Consider the following 22,507-nt stretch of genomic DNA (forward strand, 5'->3'; position numbering starts at 1 on the left):
CATGGTGAAGGGTGGGGGGTGGAGGGTGCAATGACTCTCAAAGCAAGGAGTTCATAAACTTCTTTGGGAAAGGGTTTCAACTTTATTTTAATCATTTCTAATTAAAATTTAGCCTTTCCTTCCATTACAAATATGAGCAACAGCTGCACCTGTAACTTTCTCTCCAGTGAAAACCATGGAAATTTTCATTTACAAGCTATTGTTGCAAATGTCTCAAAATACTGTTTACACTCATCAGGAAGACTATGATTGTTATTAGGTTTGTCATAGAATGCATTAACAATAAGCACATCTATTAATACACTGCCAATGTAATATTCTAATAACTCTAATTCACTACCACTGACTTCCTTTGTAATCCTAGGTATTTAATGCATTTAAAAACATTCTGAGAAAGGACCCATAGATTTCTCATGATTGCCAAAGGGGTTTATGGTCACGTTCACACACATGCATGCACACACACAGACTGAGTTCCTGATCTAAAGGATGCAGCACATGGTCATGAATTGCATGTTCACCTTGTTCCTGTTTACCCTATTGTATCATATATATTTATATACCTTTCCTTCCCTGGTAGCCTGTGAGTCCTCACGAAGCAGGAATGGTACCTTATATTCATTGGCTCCTCAGTGCCTAGAACAGGGCTCAACATTTGTTGAGCTATCATTTATAGAGTATTTTGTGTAAGGCTCAAGTCCCATTGGGTGGGGTAGAAGAATGGAGTGATTCAAAGGAGAGCAAAAATTCATTCACATGCTTGTTTGAGCATTCATTCATTTGTTCGTTTAGAGAACTGTCCAGTGGTACTCAATGCCAGCCACTGGGGTAGGCTCTGGGGACAACAGGAAAAATGAAACCCAACTGCTTATTCTCATGGAGCACCCATTCCGTCTGATGGAGAGGAGAGAAAACAAGATTTCTGAAGAGAGAGAGTGGGAATGATCCCATTTGTTCTGGGGCCATAGTCACGGGGAAACTCTAGTTCTTACACTTATATTCATCAGTTGTTTCTGGACAAAAAGTGACTGGGAGAGTCACCACAGAAGTAGAAAACGTAGACAACAATGCCTGTTCTAAGAGGACAAGCCTGTGGGATGTGCGTGAGGACAGTTTACCTTGTTGTGTGGTTGCTGGTCCTGCCTAGTAAACTGTGAGAAGTTAGCCCTCCATTGCCCCGGGTGTTTCTGGGGCTGGCCAGTCCAAAGACGGCAAAAAGGGTATCTGCCCTCTCTGCAGTTCCGTTTTGGTTCAAGGATTCTATGATGCTATCAGTAGTCAGAATGTTGCCTAGATACCTTGGGGCTTCTCTTTCTTGCAAGAAACCAACCCGAGAGACAAGTAGGCCAGGTGACTTCGAACCTGCCAAACATGTGCTGAAAGACCAGGTGGTGGGAGAAGGTGGTGGTACAGATCCCTGAATCTCTGGGCCAGGTCATCCATCCAGGCAGGATGGCAAAGGGAGAGACCCCAGCAGAATCAGGAGAGAAAGGGACTTGGAGCTGGGGGTATCTTAGGAATAGCAGAACTGGGAAAAGGATAATAAGGACAACAAGGTCTGGGGCTAACTAAGCAAAATCTGTTAAGGTGAAACATTTCCCCAAGGAGGCATAACCTCAACATGCAAAAAGATAATTTAACAAACCCACACAACATCCTTGAAGAGAGGTATAATGCCAATGCAAAAAAAAAAAAAAAAAGTTCATTTTCATAAATCTAAAACCTGTCCACAACAGTATCTCCATACCTATTTCATAAATGTGTGAAAAAATATTTCCTAGGGAACTCCCTCATCTGTCCCCAAGCCTCAACTGAACTCTCTCTTACCCTCCCTCCAGCCTCCTCCGTTCTATCTGTTTGAATGTCCTGCTTTAGCAAATGGAGACAATTAGCACCATTAAGTACATGAAATAAATCAACCTGCATGGTCTGGAATATCAAATATCATTCTATTCAGTTTGTTACCCATGATAATGGCCTACACTTATTCTAAGAAAAATTTCTTGGAAGACTTTATTTCAATCATGCCTCTATCTAGGAAATATTTAATAGGAATGGCACAGTGCTGGGTTCACTGGGCCAGAACAAAAATGTATCTAACAAAGCACTTACAATCTACCAGGCCTGATAAGAAATGTGTACAGATAACTCTGTGATAAGGTAGAAGGTTACAGGTGGTTTAGAGAATGGGAGCGGGGAATTAAATGAATAGAAAGAAAAAGAGAGAGGACATCCAGTGGGAAAAAGGTCAAGGACAGGCCAATTCCTCTTAGTTCTGGAGGGTAGAATAGACAGATGGGGCATGTAGGAGGGGCCGAGTTCCAGAGAGGTAGGGGTCAGTTTGGAAGATGAAAGTTCTTCTGGTCAACTCCTGCTTTTCCAAAGCAAGAGCTGTAGGATCATGTGGTAAACGCCCTGGTCACAGGAAGTATTCATTCAAATCAAATTCAGATAATTTGTTGAAGATATTATAGAAAATAGTCCATATATTTTCTCCTTGTTGGTAAGAGGTTTAAACTAGAGAGTTTAAACCACAACTTCTGACTCTATGTGTCTCTTCTTCCACCAACAGAGCATGGAGTCCCCAAGGAATGAAATCATTTCATTCCCAGATGAAATATTAAAACTTCATTCAAAGATTCTTGGGAAATCAAATATTTTTTTATTTACTGGATTTCATATACCTGATAGTCCTTTATAAAGCTATCATTAGCAGTGGCACAAACCACCTGTAAAATGACTAACAGGTGCCCCGAACAGCACCCTCCCTGTCACTCACATGTATTGAGAAACAAATCCTACAGGGCGCTGATATAACTCACTTTAAGCGTGAAGAGTTTCCTGAGATCCCTGGCAATCAACGTTTCTTCCTGGGACTGAATACTCCAAAGTTTTTGTTCTCACTTCATGCTTGAAGTCAACATGACAAGTCAGAGTAGATCTCCAGGTGATTACATAAGCCTCTATCCCTCTGAAATGTGCATTCCCAGTAGATGGCCCAATCTGCTACAAGCCATGACTGAAGCATTCCCATAAGGAAGTCAGCCAGCCAGGCCACCTGGGCAGATTGTGTGTTTGCTTCCAAGTCCAGCAGTCACAGGACCCTAAGCCACAGAAAATTAACAGCTGAATTGAGAAATTTGCTGAAACGGAATCTCTCGGGACCAGTGCTTTGGTTTTACAAGTTGGCCCATCTTTGGTACAAAGATGGCAAATAGAGAGTCATTTAATGCCGTTGAAAGCCAGTAACAAAATCCTAAGAGTACCCAAGAACCTGGGGTTCTCTTTTGGCCATCCAGAAGGTGAAGCCAGCCAGAAGCTTGCATGTTGGTCTTGACATCTGCCAGAGGAAAGGCTGGTCAGCAGCCAAAGAACACCAGGCCCCACCCCAGGGGCTTCCTAGTGCTCCCTTTGGGCCTGCTGTAGCCTCTTGGCCACAGCAGTGATCAGAGCTGCTCCCTTTCCACTCCCATCTTCTGACAGCATGAACATCACATCACATTGAGGAGCTAGTTCTTTCACAGTTTCCCGCAGTATCCGAGAAAAGCTATAGAAAAAGAGAAAGGGAAAACATCATTGGCACTTAGTTGTAGCATGTATCAGTAGTTCATGCCTCTTTATGAGTAATGTTCCATTGTACAGATGTGCCACATTTTGTTTATCCATTCATCTGTTGATGGTGAGACTGTAAACTTGCATAGCCATTATAGAAAACAGTATGGAGGGTCTTCAAAAATTTAAAAGTAGAACCAGCACATGATCCACTAATTCCACTTCTGGGTATTCAACCAAAGAAAACAAAACACTAAATAGAAAAGATACATGTATCCCTATGGTCATTGCAGCATTATTTACAACAGCCAAAATATGAAAGCAACCCAATTGTCCATCAATAGATGAATGGATAAAGAAATATGATACATACACACACACATATACACACAACGGTATATTAGTTATAAAAAGGATGATATCTTGCCATTTGCAAAAAGATGAAAGGATCTAGAGGGAATTACGCTAAGTGAAGTAAGTCAAACAAAGAAAGACATACAGCATGATTTCACTTATATGTGAAAAAACAAAACAAAACAGAAACAGAGTTACAGATACAGAGAACAAACCACTGGTGGTCGTCAGAAGGGAGGGGACTAGAGGATCAGGCAAAACAGGTAAAGGGGATTAAGAGGTACAAACTTTCAGTTATAAAATAAGTAAGTCAGTGGGATATAATATACAGCATAGAAAATATAGTCAATAATATTGCAGTAACTTTATACAGTGACAGGTGGTTACTAGACTTATGGTGGTGATCAATTTGCAATGTATATAAATATCAAATAATTATGTTGTATACCTAAAACTAATATAATATTGCATGTCAACTATACTTCAGTTAGACAAAAAGATGGTAAATTGTTCCCTTAACAACCTTAAGCCTTTCAATCCACTAGTATATTTTTCCAATTATTTAGGTCTTTCTTAATTTCAACAATGTTTTGTAGTTTTCAGTGTACAAGTCTTATACCTCTTTGGTTAATTTATTGTTAAGTATTTTATTCTTTTTGATGCTATTTCAATGGAATTGTTTTCTTAACTTCATTTTCAGATTATTCATTGTTAATGCATAGAAATGCAGTTGATTTTTGTATACTGATCTTACATCCTGAAACTTGACTGAATTTGTTTCTTAGTTCCAATAGTTTTTTGTGGATTCCTTAGGATTTCTATATACAAAATCATGTCATCTGCAAATAAAGATAGTTGTAGTTTTGCTTTTCCAATATGGATGCCTTTTAGTTCTTTTTCTTGCCTAACTGCCTGTCTAGACTTACACTTGATTCTCCCTTTGAGGTCACATAATTTTTTGACCTGGATCCTATAAGCCTCTCCCTTAAATAAAGACTTGACTGAGAGACAAAAACCACACAATCATCTGTAGGCAGTGTTAGAAACAGTACAAGGTTGAAGAACAGTGGCAAGAGTGGACATCCTTGTCTTGTTCCTAACTTTAAGGTGAAATCATCCATCCAGTGCTTCCCAGTAAGTATGGCATCAGCTGTGGGTTTTTCACAGATGCTTTTATCAGGTTGAAGGAGTTCCTTTATTCTTAGTTTGTTGAGTGCTCTTATCATAAAAGGTGCTCCGTTCAGTCGCTCAGTCGTGTCCGACTCTTTGTGACCCCATGGACTGCAGCAAACCAGGCTTCCCTGTCCATCACTAACTCCCGGAGTTTACTCAAACTTATGTCCATTGAGTCAGTGATGGCATCCAGCTATCCCATCCTCTGCCGTCCCCTTCTCTTTCTGCCCTCAATCTTTCCCAGCATCAGGGGTCTTTTCAAATGAGTCAGCTCTTCACATCAGGTGGCCAAAGTACTGGAGTTTCAGCTTTAGCATCAGTCCTTCCAATGAACACCCAGGACTGATCTCCTTTAGGATGGACTGGTTGGATCTCCTTGCAGTCCAAGGGACTCTCAAGAGTCTTATCCAACACCACAGTTCAAAAGCATCAATTCTTCAGCACTCAGCTTTCTTAATAGTCCAACTCTCACATCCATATATGACTATTGGAAAAACCATAGCTTTGACTAGACAGACCTTTGTTGGCAAAATAATGTCTCTGCTTTATAATATGATGTCTAAGTTGGTCATAACTTTTCTTCCAAGGAGTAAACGTCTTTTAATTTCATGGCTGCAGTCACCATCTTCAGTGATTTTGGAGCCCAAAAAAATAAAGTCTCTCAGTGTTTCCACTGTTTCCCCATCTATTTGCCATTAAGTGATGGGACCAGATGCTATGATCTTAGTTTTCTGAATATTGAGCTTTAAGCCAACTTTTTCACTGTCCTCTTTTACTTTCATCAAGAGGTTCTTTAGTTCTTCTTTGCTTTCTGCCGTAAGTGTGGTGTCATCTGCATATCTGAGGTTATGGATATTTCTCCCAGCAATCTTGATTCCAACTGGAGCTTCATCCAGCCCAGCATTTCTCATGATGTACTCTACATATGAGTCAAATAAGCAGGGTGACAATATACATCCTTGACATACTCCTTCTCCTATTTGGAACCAGTCTGTTGTGCTAGATTTTATCAAAAGTTTTGTCTGCACCTATTGAAATGATTATATGGTTTTTGTCCTTTGTTCAGGTGTTGGTTCAAAGGAAGAGGCTTGCAGGAATCACAGCAAAAATCTGTGACCTCAAGGGAAGACTCAAGAAAAGAAATCAGTCAGTTATCCTGGATAATTAGTCAGCATCATAGGAAGGGCTAAGCATCAAGGATTACAGTAATAATATGTTTATCTATATATTTCAGCATGATTAGAAATTTTTACAAGCTGGCTAAAACCTTTCTTCATCTACCAAGGTAAAATGTGAAACATTAAATAAAAATAAAAGCTGCCATCATTGCCATCTTTGTAATATGTCACATAGTCTACAGACACTATTTAACTGAATTCTCCTGACAACCTATGAGGTAGGTACAATTTTTATCACCCTTTTACAGATAAAGAACTAGCGTCAAAGAGGGTAAGAAACTGGCCCTGGGCCTCCCAGCTTCTAAGCAGTGGAGCCAGGATTCAAATTCACTCTTCATCCTTCTGCCTGCTGATTCTGAGCTCATACTTGACACACTCTCTGTTATGTGGAAAATACTCAGTTCTCATTGCTCCCTGTGAGGTCAGTTTGGACTGTGTTAATGATAACCACCTGTATTTACTGCGTGTGTGCTAAGGTGTTTCAGTCATGTCTGACTCTTTGTGATGCTATGGACTGCAGCCTGCCAGGCTCCTCCGTCCATGGGATTCTCCAGGAAAGAATACTGGAGTGGACAAGAATACTACAGGCAAGAATACTTGCCGTGCCCTCCTCCAGGGATCTTTCTGACCCACAAATCGAACCTATGTCTCTTATGTCTCCTGCATTGGCAGGCGGGTTCCACTAGCACCACCCGAGGACAGTGTAAAACACTTCACATGTATGAACTCACCCAGTCCTCATGCAGGCCCCTGATGTAGAGGTTATTTCTGCCTGCCTGATACAGATGAGGAGCCTGGGGTTTGGGGAGGGTGGTGAACACTCCCACATCATAGCACTAGGAAGCAGAGCCACTTTGTCTGTCAGCCCCAAAGGGGTCCACAGTCAGCCTCAGCCCCCAGCCCTGAGTCTCCGGAGTACTCACTGCGGGTGCAGCTTGTACAGGGTGCCGTCCACACCCACGGTGATCCTCATGTGCTCAAGTCCCTGGTCTTCCCTCCTCTTCTCCACGATGGCAGCCAGGCCAGCACCATAAAGCTGGGCCGCCCGCCGGGACACAGCACCGCACACCTCCTTCACCACGATGCTATCCTCACACGTGCTGTCCAGGCCGAGCTGCTGCAGGATCCTCCTGACCTGGAGGAGGGCCAGCCGGTCGCTGCCAGCAAGCAGAGCAGGATGTCAAGACCTATTGCTGGAGCCCTGGAACCTGCTCCCCAGGTCTCACAGCCCCCCATCTCCTGCCTGAGCAGGAGAAGAAATGGTCCCAGCAGAGGCAAGGTTGGAGCAGGATGCCTTAGAAGCTGAGATTCTAGAAGGTCTGTCACCCCCAGAAAGTCCCATCATCTTTAAAGTATTAGCACATCATCTTTTCAGAATCAAAAGAGGATCATTTTTTTTATTATTTATTTGGCTGCACCAGGTTTTAGTTGCAGCATGGGGGATCTATTTTCCTGACCAGGGATGGAACCCAGGCTCCTTGCACTGGGAACACAGAGGCTTAGCCACCAGATCACCAGGGAAGTCCCAGAAGAGGATCATTTTTTAACCTAACCTAACTCTTCCATAACCATTTAGGAATCTAGGGGTCCAGACAAGCTTCTGGCTCCTCAGCTGGGTGCTGTAGTACTGATGTAGCTGGAGAGTGGGAGCAGCCCCAGGAAGCAACCCTCTGCCCAGCCAGGCCCTTACTCTCTATTTTTAAATTTCAAATCTGCTGGAGCCTGGTGATACAGCAGCATGTCCCAATATAGGACCTTTTACATCAAGCAGGTGAAATTGACCACGAGTCACCTTTCAATCTGAGACAAGAACTTGGTTTCAAAGATGCCCCTGGTCCGGAGACGTTCTGAAATCTGGCCGCGGAAGAGGAGACCCTGCTTGGTCAAGTCGATCAGGATCTGCCGCACAATCTCCCCCAGGTACATCCCACTGGTCATTTTCTCGTATCTGTTGAGAGAAAGAGAGACAAGGTTGGTGAGAGCAGGGAAATCAGTGCTGGTGAGCGGTTCCCAAGAGGATCACACGTCAGAGCATGGAAGGCGTGCCACTGGCATCCACTAGCTGCCTGGGTCACAGTGGGGTGGAGCGGGCAGCAGGCCCAGAGAAGTGCATGCAAGAGACAGTATGATGTGGGAAGGCCAGGCTTTGGAGACACGTTGAGCAGAAGCCAAGTTCCAGCTCTGCCACACATTAGCTGCATGACCTGAGTAAGGACTATAAGCCATCATCTATGAAACAGGGAGCAAATCACTGACCCCACAAGGCTGTTGGGAACCACACATCTGGTACACAGTAGACCCGAAGCTAAAATAAGTCCCTTTTCTAGCCCCAAAGCTAGTTTACCTTGGCTTTGTATTTGAAGAAATCTCCACTAGAGCTTCTGCTCCATGAGATAACACATTTGAACTGCATACACACACCATGCGTGGTTCAAAATGTTAGCTCCCTTCCTTCTTCCTACCAGGCTGTGAGCTCCATGATGGAAGGTACAAGAGAAAAAGAAGCTCTACAATCAACAGGCACTGACCAGGCACTCTGCCCAGGTATGTGTGACAGTATTAATAACAATGAGGTGCAGCTGGACTCCCACTGCCTGCAGGGTCAAATGAAAATCCGAGTGTGCCTGAGACTTACATGCTGGACTTGCGTTCTCTTAACTGCTCAGGATTTCATCAGTCTAAGGAACCAACACTTAGACACACAATGGGGACAGCAAAGTAAATCCAAGTATGTTGCCCCCTAACACTCTTCACTCCAGAAATGAGAACCTCCAACGGATTCAGACACAAAACTTGGATGCCCCAACTTGGAATTCAGGTCCCTTGTGATTTTGGCCCCTGGTTCAGCTGGGCTTACGGTAACTCACCCACCTCCCAGCTACAAAGATTAGTGCCAAAGGAAGATGTGGGACCACCAGGGCTGGTCTTGGGCTTGTCAAGCCTCTTCCGACTGAGTGTTCTCAGTTGAATAGTCAGCAAGGCGTCTGAGACCCAGGCATCCCATCACATTTCCTAGCTCAACTTTTCCACTTGGATATTTTCTCACAGTAAATCTATATCCTTATTTTATTTTATATAGAAAGACACTGAGCTTAGTCGTGACAAAGACCACATGGTCTGAGAGTAAAACATTTACTCTCTGATCCTTTACAGAAAAAGTATGCCAACCCTTACAGAAATAGACGGGCCCAGGCTAATAATCAGTTCCCCCCATGCTAGCTCTACCCCTTTCTCTCCGACTAAAGAAGCTATATGAGAATGCAAATGAAAATGTACTCTGTTTTCTGTTTATTTTTTTAACCATTCATTGTTTTCAGTATTTTTAGTATGGTTAGCAATTGGAATAACCCTTACAAGTGATTGTGACCCATGCTGGGACATGACGTCATGGCTGAGAACCAGGATTCCCATCCTTCACTTGCAGTTACTTACCCAACCCCAGAACCACAGAGGTCAGCAATCTGGCAGCCTGCTCTTGAAGGATTGAGGATGTCGACCTCTAAACAAGACTTACTAGAAACCCATCTTGAGAGGCCCACCATGCCCTTGCTGTGTGACATCAAGGCCACAGTGAATAGACTTCCTGACAACCTCGGCCTCATTTCCAAAGCCACCTCTAGACCTTATGGTAACGTTATGGTAATTAGAAAAAGGCACACTTTCTGTTTGTTGGAAACTTTTCATAACATTTTGCTGCTTCTGTGTCCGTGCTCTAGTTGTGTCAGACTCTTTGTGACCCCAGGGGCTGTAACCTGTCAGGTTCCTCTGTCCATGGGATTTCCCAGGCAAGAATACTGGAGTGAGTTGCCATTTCCTTCTCTAGGGAATCTTCCTGACCCAGGGGTAGAACCTGTGTCTCTTGCGTCTCTTGCATTGCACGAGGATTCTTTACCACTGGGCCACCTTTGCTTTTATTCAAATTAGACACTTCACTGACATCTGACAAAGAGTTGTCATAAATATACAAACTATACACATATCTGTAATATGGAAAGGGCACCCCCATAGATCTGCTGAAGTTGGACAACTTACAGAAATGTACAAACACCCTCTTCTCACCTCTGTTTGCCAGGATTCAAGGACCCCTCATCCACCTCCTTGTCATATTGGGTCTGGATATCATCTAGGCAGCCATTATCTCCAAATCCTCCCCACTCGGTATTAATGCACATCTTCCCTTCATCCCCTTCCACCAGTTCAATGTTTCTCATTTCCTCCATGTAGCACATGTTGCTGCCTGTTCCTAGAAGGAATCATGAAGGGACTTTAGCCTTCAGAAGACACCACTAGGTCTTAAAGAGCCAGCAGGGTACAGTAGATAGGAATTTAGGTTTGGAGTCAGATACAACTGGGTGTGGACTTCAGCTTTATATTTATAGTTGGGTGACTATAGGCAAGTATTTCATCTTTCATAGATCCAATTTCTTCATCTGTAAAAAGGAACTAACACCTGTCTTATAGATTTGTTATCAAGAAAAAAATGAGATGATGTCTGTAAGTTTCCTCCACATAGAATTTGTACCTGTGATACCATTATCCTCCTCCTCACCCTCCTCATTATTGATAAGCCATAGGCACACAAAGTGAGCTCCAAGTAGTCACAGAGTTAGCAGAGCTGGCAGGGACCATGAGGAACCATCTAGTCTTGGATAAGCAGACACTTGGTATCTGAACACCACCCTCTTCTACTTTGTCCATGACCTGGTCTCAGAGCTATTCTCAAGACAACAGTCCAGGCAATTATCATCTTCAGTCAAACAAATCTCACCTCTTTGACCTCCCAGATCTAGCCCAACCCTTCCCATGGATGAGGAAGCTCAAGTCCAGACAGAATAAGCAACCTGCCCAAGGTCACAAAGCAGGTGAAGTTTAGAGTGAGATGAAACCTCTCCTTGGCACTGAAGACATCTCAATATATCCCCATCTCCATGTGCTATGTACTACTTACACTCAGGAAACCCAGACAACCAGCTGGAACAACTTTCTCAGATTCTGGGATTACTTAACCAGTGTCTGTCACTCGGAATGCCCACTGCCCCTGTCTCCATCTGTTCAAATGCACCTGTCCCCTCACCACTTACAGTCATCCCTCTGGAATCTACTTAATCACTGCCAGACTTTTCCAGAAGACTCCTAAAATGCCTATATCATACCTTGGAGCTCTCTCAGCTCCAGGCCAACCAACATGATCCAACTGTGGTCTCCCTCCACCCAGTAAAATCTGCCCCAAGGCCCAAATGTGAAAGTTCCCTCTTTCCAAGTTATTCTTCTTCCTCAACTGAAAAGACAATCTTGGCTTAGAACCCTTAGGGGAAAAGATATTAAGTAAAGACTTGGGAATTAGGAGACCTGAAATCCCAATGTTAACTTCATCTCAGCCATGGACAAAGCTGGCTTCAGAGCCCCTATGTAAAGGAACAATGGCCCCCTGCCCCTCAGTATGTTAAAAGGTAACTTCCAAAAGATCAGATGGGAGCAGGCCAATGGGACATGCCTGATCACTCACCTGCAATCAGGCCAACCTCACAATTACGATCTTCATAGCCACAGGTCATCATGGTCCCCACTGTGTCATTCACAACTGCAACTATGTCCAGGTCAAATTCCTGCAAAGGAAGAGAGCTCTACTGTAAGTAGGATGGGCAGGCCAAACAGTCTCAACGAGGGGCACATCAGACTGAGGTGGGCAGAGGCCAGAGTCGCAGGGCTGGTGTCTGATGACATAGCACGGGGGCCTTGGGGAAGGGACAAGGTCAGGTATGCACTTCAACACCATATCATACATTTCTCCTCTTGATGGCCTCCCTGAGCATATCCACCACATCTTCCCCTTCACAGTCAGTAGCTTTGAAGCCTTTGGTCCACTCAATGAGTGTTCCCTGAAAGAAAGGAAGGCAAATTCACTTGAGCAATAGTTTGCTGGAACCACTGCACAACCTCAGCATCAAATAGATGCAGGGGACTACAGCTAACTGCTGTCCAAATGCTTTTCACTGTGCTTCCATCTGGATCCCTAACACTGGACCCAGAGGCACCATGAAGCATGACGCTCAGACAAGGTCTACTGCTGAGTGGAATAATTGCAGAAATTTACATCAACTCATGTTCCCTGGCCATGCCTGCACAGAACAAAGACCACTGCTGATTTATCCAATCAATCACATCGTCATGATCAAAGATAAAGCTACAAAATGTTCATCAAAGCATGGTTTCACAGGAAAAATGGGTGGCTAAGGCAGCAAAGAATCTGCCTGCAATGCAAGAGATGTGGGTTTGATCCCTGGGTTGGGAGAATCCCCTGGAGAAGGGAATGGCTACCCACTCCAGTATACTTGCCTGGAAAATTCCATGGACAGAAGAGCCCGGTGGACTGCAGTTCATGGGGTCGCAAAGAGTCAGACACAACTGAGTAAATAACACACACACGCACACATTCTGTCTTTCCAACAATATGGATCTATCATTGTATATCAATATAGGAAATGCTCTAGAGCCACAAAAACATAAAACTTTAAGAGAATGTTAGCCGTTAGAGGAAGATGTTTACCATACACTGTTAGGTGAACTCACATTGAACAAATACAGATGTGAACTATTCTGTTATTCTTTTAAAAACCACACACACACTCAAATTTGGAAAAAGGTCTGGAACAATGCATACACCAGAGGGTTGACAGTGGTTCTCTTTAGATGTAAGATTACAGGTACCTTTCAGTCTCTCCTTTTTGCTTGTCCGTATTTTCTAATTTTCCTAAAATCAATATGTCTAACTTTTTATAATACCAAGAAGAAGTATATCTAATTTTTAAAAAGATGGTTACACTGTTGGCCAGAAGCAAGAGGTATCTAGCCTCAAACTCCATAGTCTAGAGCTGAGGGTGGGTGAGTGCAGGGAAAGCTGGGGTGTCCAGGCCAGGAGAGTGGCTGGGGTAGGAGAGATGGCCAGAAACTCTAATGGCAGCACCCCCAACCCCAGGGCATGAGTGGCCACCTCACCCTGAGGCCCTCAGCTCTGGGCTCCCCCCTTCTCTCCATAGTCCTTGGGAAGCTGGGCTTCCTTGCTCCTTTCCTGGTGAATATATGTAGAACCTCAGAGATTCAACCCCAGTTGAAAAATCTTTCTCATTAGTTGCAATTATACCAAATCATATTTTTTAAAAGTTTCTCTTTTTTGAAAAACTATTGGTTACCAAAATGAAGAGGGGTGAGGAGAGGGGCAAAATAGGTAAAAGGGATTTAAAGATATAAATTTCTAGGCATAAAATAAATAAGTTACAAGGATGCAATGTACAGCAAGAGAATATAGTCAGTATTTTACAATAATTTTGTATAGAATACAACCTATAAAAATATCAAACTATTATGTTATATACCTGAAACTAGTATAGTATTGTAAATCAACTACATTTCAATTATTTTTAAAGAAAGTTTTTTTTTTTTTTTTCACCTCAGCCATTGGTGTCTTTGCTCCAAGCTCTCCATTGGTCTCCCTTCCTTCTTAGTCATGTCTTCATGAACCTGTCAGAACTGCTGGGAGGGAGGCCTGGAGGCCCAGGGGCCCAAATCAGGAGGAGCAGCTGTGTACTGGTGCCTGTGGACCACTCAGGACCATGGACAGCTGCACGCGGCTTTCCCCTCCCCACCCCCAACTTCCATTCCCGTGTGTATTCATTTTTAACGGCAGCAGTAATACAAGAATGCATTACCTTTGCAAAAACTCAGTGCTATTGACAACAACAAAGTCTCCTTTAACTCCCCATCCTCCTAAATATGGGAGGTAACCTCTATTATCAGCCCGATAATGAATCCTTACAGATTTTTTTTTTCTCTATTTATGTGCGCTTTCAAATTCATATTGTGTGTGGACTACTGCAATTTGTTTTTATCCATAAACTGTAGCCCACCAGGCTCCTCTGTCCATGGGATTTCCCAGGTAAGAATACTGGAGTGGGTTGCCATTTCCTTCTCCAGGGGATCTTCCCGACCCAGGGATCGAAACCATGTCTCCTGTGTCTCCTGCATTGTCAGGCAGATTCTTTCCTTTGAGCCACCTATGAAGCCCTTGTTTTTCTCACTCAGTAATATATCTTTTATACCATTGCTGGTCAGTTAACATGGAAAATACTCCTCAAGTATAACTGCACAGAAATTTTAAAATCCACAAAACATACCTATTTTAATCCCTATTTTTCAAGTAAGGAAGTAAAAGGTGCAGAGAGGTTAAGTAATTCACCCAAGGTCATACAGCCAGTAAGTGTGGAGAAGCCAAGATGCAAATTGAGGCAATCTGGTTCCAGACCCATGCTCTCAAACCATTGCACTCTGCTGGCCTCCTGACTGGGTAGGTAATGTCTGTGAAGCATTTAGTACAGCACCAGGCACCAAACAAGCACTATGTATGTGTTTGCTAAATAAAAATCCAGTCATCTCATGTGAGTGATATACTATATTTAGTCATTTTTCATTTTAGGGGAAATGAAAATTTATTTCCATTTTTTATTTAGTCATTTTCCATTGCCAGGCATTTGGGTTATTTCTAATTTTTCATTATTAAAAAGTGATGGTGTAGTGAACATCCTTGTTCATTAATCTTGAGAAATGGATCTTATGGCTCTTAGCATTCTAGCATTTTTAATTTTGAGAGATCTAGCCATATTACCAGATAATTTCACCTTCTGAACCCCTCTTCCTGTTCTCTGAATGATTAGGAGTGAGAGGTAAGCCTGGTGAGTGGGTTTTCATGGCATTCTCAGAGCCCTGGAGAGTTCTGTTTCAGTTCTGGTTTTGCGACTGCTGTTTAGATGAGACTGTATGCCTCAATTTCCTCATATGAAAAACAGGATATGCCATATGACCCAGCAATCCCACTTCTGGGCATACACACTGAGGAAACCAGATCTGAAAGAGACACGTGCACCCCAATGTTCATCGCAGCACTGTTTATAATAGCCAGGACATGGAAGCAACCTAGATGCCCATCAGCAGATGAATGGATAAGGAAGCTGTGGTACACATACACCATGGAATATTACACAGCCGTTAAAAAGAATTCATTTGAATCAGTCCTAATGAGATGGATGAAACTGGAGCCCCTTATACAGAGTGAAGTAAGCCAGAAAGATAAAGAACATTACAGCATACTAACACATATATATGGAATTTAGAAAGATGGTAACGATAACCCTATATGCAAAACAGAAAAAGAGACACAGAAATACAGAACAGACTTTTGAACTCTGTGGGAGAAGGTGAGGGTGGGATGTTTCAAAAGAACAGCATGTATACTATCTATGGTGAAACAGATCACCAGCCCAGGTGGGATGCATGAGACAAGTGCTCGGGCCTGGTGCACTGGGAAGACCCAGAGGAATCGGGTGGAGAGGGAGGTGGGAGGGGGGATCGGGATGGGGAATACGTGTAAATCTATGGCTGATTCATATCAATGTATGACAAAACCCACTGAAATGTTGTGAAGTAATTAGCCTCCAACTAATAAAAAAAAATAAAAATAAAAAAACAGGAAGAAAATCCAAAAAAGACGGGATATATGTATATATATAGCTGATTCACTTTGCTATACAGAAGAAATGAACACACCATTGTAAAGCAACTATACTCCAATAAAATTTTTCTTTAAATTTATTTCTTAAAAAAAAAAAAAAGAAAAACAGGATAGAAAATAAAATGCACAGAACAAGGGTAGGTACTATTTCTTGATTTTTTGATCTTAATTACATATATATGTGTAAGTATACTGGGTATTACGGCCGAAATGGTCCAAAAACACTGGGTTCCAGGTCCTGAGGGCAAAGTGCAAGAACCTGGGCTCTCAGGTCGGTGTCCTGGACTGACCCCTCCACCACTGTTTATAGACACGGTAACCTGGACGACTTAACTTCTCTGTGCCTCTGCTTTTCTTAACTACAAAATGGTGATTGAAAATAGCATGTAAACATACAATAAAATATCATTCAACTTTAAAAAAGGAATGGAATTCTATGTGAATCACCCTTGAGAACATTATGCTAAATGAAACGAGCCAGTCACAAAATGACAAACACTGTTAGGATTCTACTTAGATGAGGTGCCTAAGATAGTCAAATTCATAGAGACAGAAAGTAAAATAAAGGTTGTCAGGGTCTGGGAGAAGGGCAAATGGAGAGAGATTGTTTAATGAGTATAGAGTTTCAGTGTGGGAAGATGGAAGACTTCAGAAGATGGATAGTGGTGGTAGTTCACAATGATGTGATGTACTTAATGCCACAGCACAGCTGTACTTTTTAAACGTACCAGTGTATACTTAAAAACAAGATACACTTAAAAACAGTCAAAGTGGTAAATGTTATATAAATTTTACCACAATAAAAGATGATAAAATAAACAAAACAAAAATAATGTGTACATCATGGAGACACTGACTGGATCAGACAAAGTCTTAAATCTTTGGTGACATTCTTATCATTGCCATGAGCTCTCTGCCTGACTTGCTGTGCTGACCAGGGTTCTCTCTGAAAATTGAAAGTGGTGTTCTGCTTTTACACCAGATCAGATAGCTTGATTGACATAAGCCTGTTAGAGAGCAAGAGGGTACTCTGTTCTCCTTGAGCAGGTGAATGGTGCTTTTATCCATGAAAAGTCATATGATATGTGCTTTTAAATTATTATGAACAATTTATTAAAATTATCATCCATGAAGTTCTTCAGTGTCAACAAAATATGTGTCAATGTGATCAATGTCTCCTGAGAGTCTAATATCAGGAAAGAAATGCATTTCTTCAGAAGCACTGGTGAGCTTTTGTTCATCAGACAATAAAAGCCTTACCACCTACTGTGTTTCCCTGTTTACACTGACCACCCAGGAAGACACACGCAATATTACAGATTAAGAGTTATAACTTGCCTTAACTGATCATTACCTCTTATCTCTTGATAATATGACTTGACCTCTCTTTTAACAGTAATTTTATCCACGTGTCCTTTTATACAATCCGAAAGCATTTTGCAAACTTCAGTCCATAAAACAGTAATAGTGAAAATGGAACACAGTAAATAGAAGAAATTAAATAGTCTAAATTCTTGATCATGTCTCCCCAGCTGCCCTGAACCTGAGACCCCTAAGCAAAGTGAACGGTGACTCAGAGCTGCCTTGAGACGCCCCAGGTGCAGGAGGGAGGCCCTCCAGGCTGACCGTGGTACCTTGTCAATGCTCGTCTGCCTGCAGGGAAAGGAGAACGTGAAGCCCAAAGGCAGCTGGGCTCCCTTGAGGCCCATGTAGTCCAGGAAGTCGGCGATGCACTGCACGATGTGGTCAAACAGCTGCAGGGAGAGAGCAGCAGTCACGCTGGACCTGCACTGTCCGGGGTGGATGGCAGGCTGGCCCCTCGGAGGGTGAGCCCCCGGCCGGCATTTACCTCCTCGCCCGTGCCCTGCATGATCTCCAGGGGGATGGCGAAGATCTTGTTGTACATCCGCACTGACCGTCGTCCACTTCTGATCTTTACCAGGAGGACCCGGAAGTTGGTTCCCCCCAGATCCAGGGCGAGGAACTTTCCTTTCTCTGTGGTAGAGGAAGCGAGGGTGGCATCCCACCAGCATGCACTGAGCAGGGCCTCGTGTGCAGGCATTGGGAGGAAGAAGAGATGCCGAAAGAGAACAGCCCTAGGGCTTGTTGGCCTGAGGTTCAGGGGCCACAGGGGCGTGGTGGTCAGCAAGCATGGTGTCAGAGCCCTGGGCAGGCATCCTGAGCCCATCTGAGGCCAGCTTGCTTTCCTTGGTGTCTGCTAACGGCCACTAACTGTATTTGTGTTCAAGGAACCTCTGAGGGTGAATCCAGGTCAGGCTACCTGACTACATTGGACTCAGGAAGGTGCTTCCATTCTGTCTGTAGGACCTAGAGAAACTGCTCATCCCAAGCATGAAATGATTCTCTGTCCCACTCTTCCCATCCCTGGATTCCCACACCCCCACCAGACTGACAAGAAACCATATCAAGTCCAAACCCATTACCGCCTCTTGCTTCTCTGACATCTCAGAGCATCATAGTCTGTTCTGTGTGATCCCTCCCCTCGCTGACTGCCTCATTCACTCTGTTACAATCACACTGGTCATTTTGCTGTTCCTTGAATTTGCCAAAGCCCTCACCCCCGGCCAGCTCTCTTACCCCTGACTCTGCTCTATTTGTCTTCATAGCCCTGTTATGACATGGCTTCATCTGGTGTTTGTTCGTTTACTGTCAGCCCAACAGAACAAAGGCTCCATAAAGGTAGGGACTGTGTTTTCTTTACTGCTCTGCCACTGTGCCTACAACAGAGCCTGACCTATAGCAAGTACTTAATGAAATTTTGAGGAATGGAGGCAAAAGGAAAAAAGAGATGAAAGAATGAATAATTGAATAGTGTTTTTTCCTGCTCTCATTTTCTCCCCCCAAAGACTCAAAGGATACTGGCTCTGGAAAAGATCTTTGTTGTTGAGAGATTCTAAGTCCAGCTGTATAACCTTAAGTATGTCACCTAACTTCTCTGAGTCTCAGTTTTGGCATCCATAAAATGGGAATCATTCTCTCTTTACATAACATACAGAGTGGTTATGAGCATAAAATGAAATTAAAGAGTCAAAAGCAAATTAAAGAGATGAAGCATTTTACAAAGATCATTATATCTTGGTGAGATTCATGAGATGCAAAGAGGTGGAATTACTTGTCTAAAGAACTGACTTCACTGTTGTGTAGCTCCTGTCAGCTGAGCACAGAGGACCAGGAAAAGGATCAAGTATCAGAAAAGTCAGGGGCAGAAAATGAAGAGAGGGAAGAGAAAGAGAGCCAAGCCCCAGGAGAGAAGAAAGCCAGAAGAAAGGGCAGAAGACAAGCCAGACATGCCACAGTGTCCAGATGGTAGCTCCTGGGGACAGCGTCTGGGTCTTCACACACATGGAACCTAACTTAGGTATTCTTCACTGCCAGTGCCCTGGATCAACCAAAGAACACATTCAGCAGAGTACTCTCCCTCCCTCCATTATAGACATGAACCCAAGGCTCTTGAAACAAAGATCCTAACTGGGTTTAAGGAGCTTGGATGGAGCTCTGGGTGGCCCATCAGAGAAGGGAGTGGCGCAGGGCCCCACCTGTGCCATCCGGCATCCCACAGACGTAGGTGGGCAGCATCTTGACTGTGGCCAGTGGGTGGGTATCCTTCTTCAGCCCGTACTCGAACTCAACCCGCATCTTGTTCTGAATGCCCACCAGTTGCTCTTGGGTCAGCCGGAACAGAGCCAGCACCTTGTCAATCTGCTTCCGCTGGGCCTGCACGCGGGAGGCTACTGCGGTCACCATGGCGGCGCCCTTGGTGCTGCCGCTCTCGGACAGCAGGAAGCGGACGTCACAGTTCGGGACCAGTTTCCTCACCACCTTGTGCAGGCGTTTCGGGTACCTGAAGGCAGGGGTGATGGCAAAATATGTAAAAACCGTAAAGGCCCGGGCCCAGTCAACAGAAACAGATACAGGTGGAGCAGTGGGACAGCATCCTGGGGAGCCCTGCTGGGCCAAGGCTCACCCCTTTAGTTGCTGGATGGAGGGAGACGATGGGGGTGCTTAGCGTAGGGTCCAGATCATCTGAGGGAGTGGAAGGGACCCTTGGAAGCCTCAAAGAAGTGGTTATTTTATCACTAACATTACAACTAGTAGAGCATATCCACACATAATATATGGACTCCCCTGGTGACTCAGCAGTAAAGAATCTGCCTGCAATGCAGGAGCTGCAGGAGACGCAGGTTCGATTCCCAGGTCATGAAGATGCCCTTGAGGAGGGCATGGCAACCCACTCCAGTATTCTTGCCTGGAGAATCCCATGGACAGGGGAGCCTGGTGGGCTACAGTCCATAGGGTCGCAAAGAGTCAGACACAACTGAAGCAACTTGGCATGCATACACTCATAATATGTTGATTGAACATCATCTCTGCCCATAGGGAAAGGTTTTTTTCCCCAGCCCTTCCCAGGTCTACACGCCTGACTTTCAATTACACCTCTGTTAGTCAGAGGGGCTTGCATTCTCCCTTCTTCTGTGTTTTCCTACCAGTATCCTTCATGTGAACATGGCAACCTCTGCCATCCAGATATTTCCCCATTTATAACTGGACATATCTTACTTTCCTATCTTAACATAGTGAGTATTCAATAATAATAGATAGATGAATATAGGGATAGATAGATAGATAAGCACATGGATGGATGGCCTTGCTAGTCAGACTATTGACTTTAGCAAAACATTCCTTTAAGAATGAGCCCCTAAAGCAGCCCTGCCAGCTAGATGAATGTAATCTCTAAATTCACCCTTTGCTGTATAATCTCAGAACCATAGAATATGGTTGGTTCTGGCAACCCAGAGAAGCAGCATAGTTTAGAAAGAAAACTGGACTCTGCTCCAGGGGCGATTGCTTGTGGAGGGTGTGGGCCAGCGGCCAGCACTCACTGGGGGTGGATCTTGTAGAGTGTGCCGTCCATGCCCACCGTGGTCCGGAGCCGTACCAGCTTCTTGTTCTCCCGGAGGCGTGTCAGGATGGCTGCCAGGGCGGCTGCGCAGAGATTTGCTGAGCGGAAGGAGACGATGGTGCAGACGTGCTGGACCGCAATGCAATCTGCATCCGAAGGTTCCAGGCCCAGATCTGTCAGGATCTCTCTCGTATTGGCTAGGCCTTCTTTGTACCTGGCCAGGGGACAGGAATGAGAGGACCACACTGTCCCATCTCATGGGAAGCCCCCTCAGAGAGAGTGTTCCCACCTCTCGGGACTGTGAACATAAACAGGCTGGCACATCATCATATAATAATAATGATGACTTCAACAATGATCATGGCGGCCACCACTTATTGCTCACTCACTATGTGCCAGGTGCTCGTCTAAGGACTTGACATATGTTAACTCAGTCCTCACAACAAACCTGGGGGGAGGACCGTCATTATCCTACTGTGCAGAAGAGGGATCTGAAGCACAGACAGGGTAGGTAACCTGTCCATAGGCACACAGCTGGTGAGTGCAAGGGTCAAGATTTGAACTCAGGCAGTTAGATTAAGGAGTCCACCCTCTTAAGCACCCTGTACTGCACTGCCTTCCATAGAAACTCAGTCCCTGCCAAGCTCTGCATAAACACAGACTCTGGAAGTCAGATGTCACCCTGCTGAGCTCAGAATCTAAGCTGATTGCAAAGCTCAGGGCAGTGCCAGGGTTTCTAAGCTTGAGGAACAGGATCTTGAGTCAACCCGGGCCAGTCACCCTCAGCAGTCAGCTCCCTACTGCAGACCTTTGTGTGAGCTCTTCCCTCTAATCACCAAAGCCAAAACCAAATGCAGTCCCTGACGGCAGCAGGTAGAGAAGATTATTGCTGTAGTGGGAATTCTTAACCTGGATTCCATGCTAGGGCCTTAATGGTTCCAAGGATGTCCTGATATTATGAGCAAAACTGTGTGCAAGTGTGCATTTTGGGGGTAAAGGGTCCAGAACTTAGACTCTCTAAGGGGTCTGCAACCCTAAAAAGGTTATGTCACCAGTTTAGGGAGGAAAAAGGCAACAAAACATGAGAAGAGGGTAAACCTCCAACAGCAGAATCCCTGGCTACTGAAACCAACCAGAAGCCACATGTGAGGCATGACAGGCACTGCTAATCCACCTGAAGCCGTGCGCAGGTCTGAAATTGTCCCGGTGAAGAAGAAAGATCTGGTTCCTCCTATGCACTACGCCCATGAGCATACCATGCCTTGGCTGCCCACGCTACCCCCTTCAGAGTCAAGGTGGGAGGGACCCTGCCAGTAGCTCACCTCTCCATGGCAGCCACATGCCGTGTTTCAATCTTGCCCTTAATGTGAAGAGCAGAGGACTTCTCGCCGCCAAACAGGAGGCCTGTCTTGGCCATCTTCAGCAAGATGAGCCTGACGAGTTCACCCAAGTATAGGCCGCTGATCATTTTTTCAAACCTACAATTTGGTGAACAGATAAGTAGCAGCAATGCCTTTGGTTATGCAGCATTCCTTTCCCAAGCCCATGAACCATGGCCCAGGGTCAGGAACACAAGTAGTGGAAAGGCCTCTTTCCGGGTCAGGAGCCTCAGTCCTTGCCCCACCTTGAGGTGCCCTTCGGAGCCCACTGCAGCCCTCTGAGCTGCATTATCCCCACTTATAAAAGAGGAGCACTAAACCAGAGGAAACCTATGGTTCTTTCCTGATCACAAAGTGCTTGAGTCCAAGAATCTCTACTTCAAATCAC

General features: G+C 44.4%; 1 protein-coding gene across 1 annotated transcript in view; it reads right to left on the reverse strand.

The window, feature by feature from the left end:
* Positions 1-2,642: 2,642 nt before the first annotated feature.
* Positions 2,643-22,507, reverse strand: part of HKDC1 (hexokinase domain containing 1) — a 41,345-nt gene continuing 21,480 nt past the window's right edge. Inside the window, exons 8-18 of the mRNA XM_043477228.1 lie at positions 22,063-22,218; positions 20,721-20,954; positions 19,377-19,681; positions 17,669-17,814; positions 17,454-17,573; positions 12,041-12,136; positions 11,764-11,863; positions 10,317-10,500; positions 8,050-8,205; positions 7,181-7,414; positions 2,643-3,547 (exon numbers count right to left, since the gene is read on the reverse strand). Coding sequence (XP_043333163.1) covers positions 3,400-3,547; positions 7,181-7,414; positions 8,050-8,205; positions 10,317-10,500; positions 11,764-11,863; positions 12,041-12,136; positions 17,454-17,573; positions 17,669-17,814; positions 19,377-19,681; positions 20,721-20,954; positions 22,063-22,218 — 1,879 coding nt within the window. The 3' untranslated portion in view covers positions 2,643-3,399. The remainder of the gene's footprint in view (positions 3,548-7,180; positions 7,415-8,049; positions 8,206-10,316; positions 10,501-11,763; positions 11,864-12,040; positions 12,137-17,453; positions 17,574-17,668; positions 17,815-19,376; positions 19,682-20,720; positions 20,955-22,062; positions 22,219-22,507) is intronic.

The sequence above is a fragment of the Cervus canadensis genome, chromosome 8, assembly GCF_019320065.1.
Source record: "Cervus canadensis isolate Bull #8, Minnesota chromosome 8, ASM1932006v1, whole genome shotgun sequence".
Lineage (NCBI taxonomy): Eukaryota > Metazoa > Chordata > Mammalia > Artiodactyla > Cervidae > Cervus > Cervus canadensis.